Source organism: Balaenoptera musculus, chromosome 19 (assembly GCF_009873245.2).
Source record: "Balaenoptera musculus isolate JJ_BM4_2016_0621 chromosome 19, mBalMus1.pri.v3, whole genome shotgun sequence".
In the NCBI taxonomy this organism is placed as follows: Eukaryota; Metazoa; Chordata; class Mammalia; order Artiodactyla; family Balaenopteridae; genus Balaenoptera; species Balaenoptera musculus.
The window spans coordinates 41,047,113-41,054,987 of NC_045803.1; the positions used below are offsets into that span (position 1 = coordinate 41,047,113).

General features: G+C 41.1%; 1 protein-coding gene across 6 annotated transcripts in view; it reads right to left on the reverse strand.

The window, feature by feature from the left end:
• The window catches only part of TERB1 (telomere repeat binding bouquet formation protein 1), a 47,876-nt gene extending 41,599 nt beyond the window's left edge, over positions 1–6,277 (reverse strand). For 5 of the 6 annotated variants that reach the window (XM_036832194.1, XM_036832193.1, XM_036832191.1 and 2 more), the window contains exons 1-3: positions 6,170–6,277; positions 5,693–5,852; positions 2,974–3,036 (exon numbers count right to left, since the gene is read on the reverse strand). In XM_036832194.1, the coding sequence (XP_036688089.1) occupies positions 2,974–3,016 (43 nt within the window). In that variant the 5' untranslated portion in view covers positions 3,017–3,036; positions 5,693–5,852; positions 6,170–6,277. The remainder of the gene's footprint in view (positions 1–2,973; positions 3,037–5,692; positions 5,853–6,169) is intronic. The other variant, XM_036832192.1, reaches the window with a different exon arrangement.
• Between the last annotated feature and the right edge of the window lie 1,598 nt (positions 6,278–7,875).

Genomic DNA, 7,875 nt, shown 5'->3' on the forward strand with positions numbered 1-7,875 from the left:
GTCAATTACATCTTAATAAATTTATAGGTATACATATATATATATTTTTAATTACTGGTATGCTCTGCAGTTGACCTAATGACTGAAGTAGCCCCAATCACAGTTCTTTTGGGTGATTGATATGGATGCTGGGAAAGAGACAGTCTCTCTCCTTTGCAAGTCTCAAACTGTATGTAAGTTTGGCTATTCACTTCCAAGGCCAAATCTGGACCCTTGTCATTAGTCAGAACAGCTCTACCACTGATATTTTCAACTCCATTATTTCATTTTCTGAATATTACTCCTAATTCTTTCAACTGTCTTACTTCCTTATTCTTATATCTACTCCTTGACCCCTATGATCTCTACTTCCTTTACTCGTGTTCTCAGAGACTTGGTTTCATTTCCTTCCCTCTTCATCCCAGATCCCATGGTTCATCACCTCAACCATTATCTTGCTAGGATTTCTTTGACCCCTTGTCCTTCTACCAAACATGTTTTATAATCCTAATTGTGACTCAAAACAGTTTCTTTTCTCTGCTCTTTCAGCTCAAATTTGGGCACTGCTAAAAGGAAAAAAAAAAAATTCAGCAGTTATACCATTGCAAATATTCGGTATGCATTCCAGGTTACACTCCCCAACTCTACTCAGCAACCCCATCCATGGTCAGCTCCATCTCCAATTCTCTTCTGTTGTTTCTCCCATTTTCCTCAATGGCTACTCCAAATCTTCAGCTCTCTTCAAACCTCATCTCTTTCTCTTCCACTTCATGTTTTAATTTCGGGCCCCCCAGAAGTAGACCATGAAACAAAAATTTGAGTGCAAGTACTGTTTTGAAAAGATGAAACAGAAAGGGAAGGTAGACACAAGCAACCCCACCAGGAAACTCTGGGAGCTAGGGTAGAGCCATGTGTCTCAGAGTCATCCCGGTCGAAGTGTGAAGAGTATTTATCCATCAGCTCCCGTCAGTTGTTTAGGGCTGATTCCAGAGAATAAGCCATTAATTATTTGGCATCTCTGGCTCTGCCTTGCTCTCTGGGCAAAGCAGGTTATAAACGCTATAATAAACTCTCAGTCAAAAAGACACAGATGTTAGGCTTCACAGAATTCCCAGAACACTTTCCACAACACAGAATTCCTACAAAAATATCTGCAGCCACACCCATTCTTACCTCTTCCTCTACAATATCACACCAGGATCCAGCTCCCATCCTGTTCATGGTTAACACATTCACCTGTGTTTTGGGATCCTGCAGTGACTACAACTACAGCTGGCCCATGAACAACACGGGGATTAAGGGCACCGACCCTCCACTCAGTTGAAAACCCACATATAATTTGTAATCCGCCCTCCATATTTCTACATCCTCCTATTCAACCAACCTCAGATCATGTAGTACTATCAAAAAAAAAATCTGAAAATAAGTGGACCCACACAGTTCAAACCCATGTTGTTCAAGGTTCAACTGTACTATAGTGTTTTTCTTGCCCAGAATGATTTCCCTCTTCCTTCTTGTGGTTCCTTCGGAGAACACTTCCTCACAACTCTGAGTTTCCCAGTTGTATGAACTGACACGTTTCCTTTTTTTTCTTCAACTAGTTTGAGTTGGATTTCTCTCGCATACAACTCAAAAGGCACTATTACAGGCCTATGACCTTCTTTAAAATATATTCATTTAACAAATCTTTATAGAATGTCTACTATGCATCCACTCTGTATCAGATAGGGATTCTGATTCCAAGGAACTCACAATCTGGTGATAGAGACAGAAGAGGATGTAAGTAATTCCCATAGTGTGATAAATGATCTGAGAGGAGCATCTCCAGCAATTATCCCGTCTTTCCAGTTTCTTCAATTTCTCCCTCTCCATAATCCCCATTCCCTTTTCACATATTCTCTTATCTCTATACCTCTTATAAGACTCCTTAACATTACATCCTCCCTCTAGTTAATGCCATATATCTTCAGAGAAGCTTTTTTTTTTTTAAGAAATTCACGTTCTTTTATTTATTTATTTATTTATTTATTTATGACTGTGTTGAGTCTTCGTTTCTGTGCGAGGGCTTTCTCTAGTTGCGGCAAGTGGGGACCACTCTTCATCGCGGTGCGCGGGCCTCTCACCATCGCGGCCTCTCTTGTTGCGGAGCACAGGCTCCAGACGCGCAGGCTCAGTAGTTGTGGCTCACGGGCCCAGTTGCTCCGTGGCATGTGGGATCTTCCCAGACCAGGGCTTGAACCCGTGTCCCCTGCATTGGCAGGCAGATTCTCAACCACTGCGCCACCAGGGAAGCCCCAGACAAGCTTTTAAGAAGAGTAAGCTATTCATACTGTCTCCAGACTATTTCCCACCCAGACCTCAATATACTGCAATCTGGCTGAAATCTATTGAATTTACTATTAATAAAACAAAAGACCTCCTAAATGAAAAATCCAGTGGATACTTCAGTCTTTATCTGTGATATTTAACACTGAGGCACTTGGGTAATCTTTCTCAAAGCATTCTCCTAAGGGTGATTTCCAAAATACCACATTCCTGACCTTTCTGAAATGTTTTTCTCGGTCTTTTTTTGAGGGTCCTCTTCCTCAGCCAAACCCTGATGTGATGGGGTGCATTAGGGAATACTATTCCCCATCCTTTTCTATTTTAATATTTCCTCTCTGGTTAACCTCCTTTATGCCCATGAATTAAATTTCTATTTTTCTGAGGACAGCTCTGAAATTTGATGGTGGTCCTCTCAGGTTTCCACTGTTCTTATATATACCTCCATTAAATCAGCTATCATATGGTATTCTAATTATCAACATGCCATCTCCCATTAGAATGTCAGTTTCCTGAAGTCAGTGTGACAGGCACAGAGTAGATGCTTAATAAATATTCATGTAAATTGCTGAACAATTCTTTCATTTCCTGGAGCCTGTCAGATAATCTGCAGTATATCCCACAAATACACTATAAAACAAATTCCAGATACATGATCTATAAATTTCTCACCTTGTATTTTCTTTGTGTCCTCACTTTCCATGCTTGTCTGCATTCTTTTACCTTATATTTCATCTATAAGATAAAGGTATTTTCTCAATTTAAATCAATTTTGAGAATTCCAGAATTATATATGCAAAGGGGTAGGAAAAGAATAGTTTTCTCAAACCAGAAGAGCAAAGATTGAATCTGAAACTTATTAGGTGTGTGGTATTAGGTATGCTTAAGTTCTCTGAGGCTCAGTTTCCTCATCTGTAAAATATAAATTTCCAACTTCATAGAGTTGTTATAAGAATTAAATTTGAAAACATACATAAATGCACCTCGCACTCTTAAGTACTACAGGCATTCAACACATTTTATTAAACAAACACACGAATGATTGGTTGACTGAATCTAGCTGCTCCACTTCTGGTTCTCCTTCCTTATTTTCTTTTCTGTAAATTTTTATCCCATCATTTCAGATTGGGCACTCCTCCATGAATCAGAGGTTTAAAACACAAATAAGCACACACTCTTTAGATGTGCATTTCTCTTCACAAGCTTAGCTTAATACTAAAATTTTTTCTAATAAATCATGGTTATTTTCAAGCTTAAACCTCTGTTTATATTCATTAGACGAATTTAAAAAATAACTTGCAACCCTAATACAGCCTCTCACATTCTTTAAAATGCTAAACTGATTTTTTAGAAAAATACATCAGAGTCCAATTAATTTCTTAGAGCAATAAATCAGGACTCACAGAACTCTAAAATTCTTATTTACTCCAGCACTGGGTGGTTAAAGAGAGATAGTTAATTATCCTTTCTTTCATTTTAACTCTCAAACTGAAAATTCCCAAACAAAAAATTTAATGATAAATATGAGAATCTTTTACAAAGTAATATACAAATATTTACTAGTTTTGTCATTTTTTTAACCTAAATATTCCATTTAAAAAGGAATGGGTAGGTACATCACAGTATATCCACAGGATAGGATATTGTTACAAGAATATTGACATTTACTTGAAATGTTTGACAGTATGGAAAATGCTTATGTTACAATGTAATCAAAAGAGCAAGACTCAAAATTTTATCTACAGTATGACCCCAATTATGTAGAGGCAAACATAAAATAAAACTAGATGGAAAATAGCAACAATATTAACACTAGTTGTCTTTAGCTGGTGGTGTTTTATTTCACTGTTTTTCATTTTTCACAAGTTTTATAATAGAAGCTTCTAATGTTCAGCAAGCCCAATGATAGGCCAGGCTCTATAAACCCCTATAAACCTTATAAATACTATCTTTTTAGTCTTTACAACAACCCTGCAAGGGAGCTATAAGGATAAAGATAGATGAGGAGAAAGTAAACAATTTGCTCAAGTTCAAACAGCTAGTAAGCGCCAGAGCTAGAATGGGAACCAAGAAAATCTGAGGCAAGGGCTACACTCTTATCCTGTTATACTGTCTCCTACATATAATTTGGAGACATATTATAAACAGACATACTATATATAAATGAAAATTTACAGGAAAATTTACATCCTTTTTTAAAGGTTGCATTATCTTTGAGCAAATGGGTTAGGATTTGGAAAAAGACTAGATTGAAAAACAGCCTGTTAAAAAAAAGAGACGTATCACACATGGAGGTTTTTGCTTTGTGAGGGAGTTTAAGGACTATTTCCTTAGTTTTAATTAGTCAATCTATTCTGCTTTTTAATATAATTTTCATATTTAAAGAGGGATATGTTTTAAATTGAAGCTGACAACACAAACTACCTTCTGCTCCCCTTTGTCTGTCTTTCTTATACTGTTTTCTAATAAATGGTTACTTTGCACAGTAAAATAAGATAAAGTGTGCCAAATATCTAGTAGCATTAATACAAGTCATCTATTTACCTGCTACATGCTTAAAAACATTCACAGCAAAGGACAAGTTATAACTTCCAAGGGAGGGATAACTATAAAATTATATTTAAAAGTATAAAATATAGTATAATCCCAAGAACAAAATCATCTGCCCAATAAAGCATATTATTAAGTATTTTCAGTAACTTAGTGAATAGATGCAAACTGCCACGAACGAGATTTCAAAATTATTTACTGTATTCTCACAGGGGGAAAAAGGGATTTTTTTCCAGGTAACAGGAAGAAACTACCCTACTTACAGGTTGCACTCAATCAATTCCCCAAAATAGTACTGTTAAATTCAAATTTAAGCAAGAAAATGAACTGAACATTCCTCTTTTACGTGGCCTAGAAAATGTTAACAGGAAAAGCCTTTTGAAATCTAAATAGCACTCCCCAAAATATCTGAAAGATAAATGACATCTTTCTATGCATAAGGCTGGCAGGGCTGAAAATCCCACCATATCTGCCACCACTGAGTTGTTGACAGTGGATCCTCAGCTTGGGCTCATACCAAGCGGAAACTTTTCCCTAAAGTAGGAGAGGCAAGGGAGAAACGGCCAAGATGCAAGTAATGTAATGTAAACTTTCTGTTAGAATAGTTTATATTGAGAAAAAACAGTCGATCAGGTCCAGAAACAGTCTGAGGGTACCAGGAGCCATTTCACTACAACATCAACACTCCTGGTCTCAGGAGACTGGAGCAGCCGTTCCGCATTCATCCTCATCACCTCATCCCAGTTTCCACAGATAACCGATAGACATCTTTCCCAGGAGAGAAGACTAACTCCACCCTGTTTCGTCAATTTGCGCTCATTAACACCACGGCCTGGCTCACCTAAACAGCTGGAGGACCTCCTTTTGAAGAGCATATGTGGTCCCTCGGGTCCTTCCCTCTTAGACCAGGGTTCTCCAACTCCTGCAGGGACGGGGCCGCTGGTTAGCGACCCGAGGCCGGCTCCACCACAGGCGATTCACCGGCAGGGCAGCGGGTGGGTCTGAAAGTCAGTCCCGTTAACGTGCCCTCCCCTTCAGGTGATGCGGAACACAGGGTCCCACCCCCGATCTGAGAAACAACTGCCCCAGCAGCGCCCACCCCCTTCATACATCAGAATCACCTGGGGAGGTGCCCGAGTATTCTGAAGTACAATCGGCCAGGCTCTAGCCGCCTAAATGGTACGTGACAATTCTCTTTTTCCCTGTGCGGGCCTCAGCCCGGGGCGACCGCCTCCTCAGGACCCATCCGGCCTCATCACCCCATCCCCTCATGTGGGTCGGTTAAGAAGGTTAGAGCGGGGCGTTCTGCATCCCAGACCTTCCACAGGAGGCGACGGGCGGGTTCCGAGGCGGGGCTGAGGCAGGACCCGAACGCGCAGGGAATGGAGGCCGTGCCTTTTACCCTTAAGTCGCAGCGCCCTGGGATTCGCCCTTTTTCCCTTGCCGCCCGCCTAGCACGACGCCCGACCTGGTTTCCCGCCGAGAAGACCTGGCGCACTTCGGTGGGGCGGGACTTCCGGCCGCCCCGCCCCCACGCGGAGTTTCTCGCCGGCCGCTACTCACCCACTTTCCAAAGGGCAGCGGATAGCAAGTGTGCGCCTGTTTAAGTAGTGGAAAGTCACAATATGAAGGGGAAATCCTGTAATCTCACTGCTCCCTGTGTAAAGGGCTTTCTTTGCTCGGAGGGGCGTTCGCCCGAAGGAGTTAGGAGAACGGGCTCTGGGGTCGCTGAGGCCGGCGTCGTGGCCTCGGGTAGGTGTGCGCAGGCGTGGGGAGGAGGCTGGCTGAGCCCCAAGCGCTGCCATCATTAGTCTTTTCCAAACTTCCCTCCCCTTTGTATCCTGTTCTTGTTTTCTGATAAAACTATACATCTGAAATATTTGTCTTTTTTAAATTGTATTTTTAAAAATTTATTTATTTTTGGCCGTGTGTGGGCTCTGTCTAGTTGTGGCTACTCTTCGTTGCAGTGCGTGGGCTTCTCACTGTAGTGGCTTCTCTTGTTGCAGAGCGTGGGCTCTAGGTGCACAGGCTTCAGTAGTTGTGGCACACGGGCCCAGTAGTTGTGGCTTGCGGGCTCTAGAGCGCAGGCTCAGTAGCTTGTGGCACACGGGCTTAGTTGCTCTGCAGCATGTGGGATCTTCTGGAGCAGGGCTCGAACCCGTGTCCCCTTCATTGGCAGGTGGATTCTTAACCACTGCGCCACCAGGGAAGCCCCTTTTTTTTTTTTAACATCTTTATTGGAGTATAATTGCTTTACAATGTTGTGTTAGTTGCTGCTGTTTAACAAAGTGAATCAGCTATATATATATACATATATCCCCATATCCCCTCCCTCTTGGCGTCTTCCTCCCACCCTCCCTATCCCACCCCTTTAGGTGGACACAAAGCACTGAGCTGATCTCCCTGTGCTATGTGGCTGCTTCCCACTAGCTATCTATTTTACATTTGGTAGTGTATATATATGTCAATGCTACTCTCTCACTTCTTCCCAGCTTACCCTTCCCCCTCCCCGTGTCCTCAAATGCATTCTCTATGTCTGCGTCTTTATTCCCGTTCTGCCCCTAGGTTCTTCAGAACCGTTTTTTTTTTTTAAGGTTCCATATTTATGTGTTAGCATACAGTATTTGTTTCTCTCTTTCTGACTTACTTTACTCTGTATGACAGTCTCTAGGTCCATCCACCTCACTACAGATAATTTCTTTTTATGGCTAATATTCCATTGTATATATGTGCCACATATTCTTTATCCATTCATCTGTCGATGGACACTGAGGTTGCTGCCATGTCCTGGGGTAAGCCCCTTTTAAATTGTATTTTTACAAACAGTGATGGTATTAAGATGTCCACAGCTAAAATCTGCACGTGCCTGAAATTATTTAAGATTATAAGAAAAAATATTTTAAGCTATTTCTAATGTAACACAAGACCTTTTTTTTTTAAATTTTTAATTTATTTTTGGCTGCATTGGGTCTTCATTGCTGTGTGTGGGCTTTTCTCTAGTTGTGGTGAGCGGGGGCTACTCTT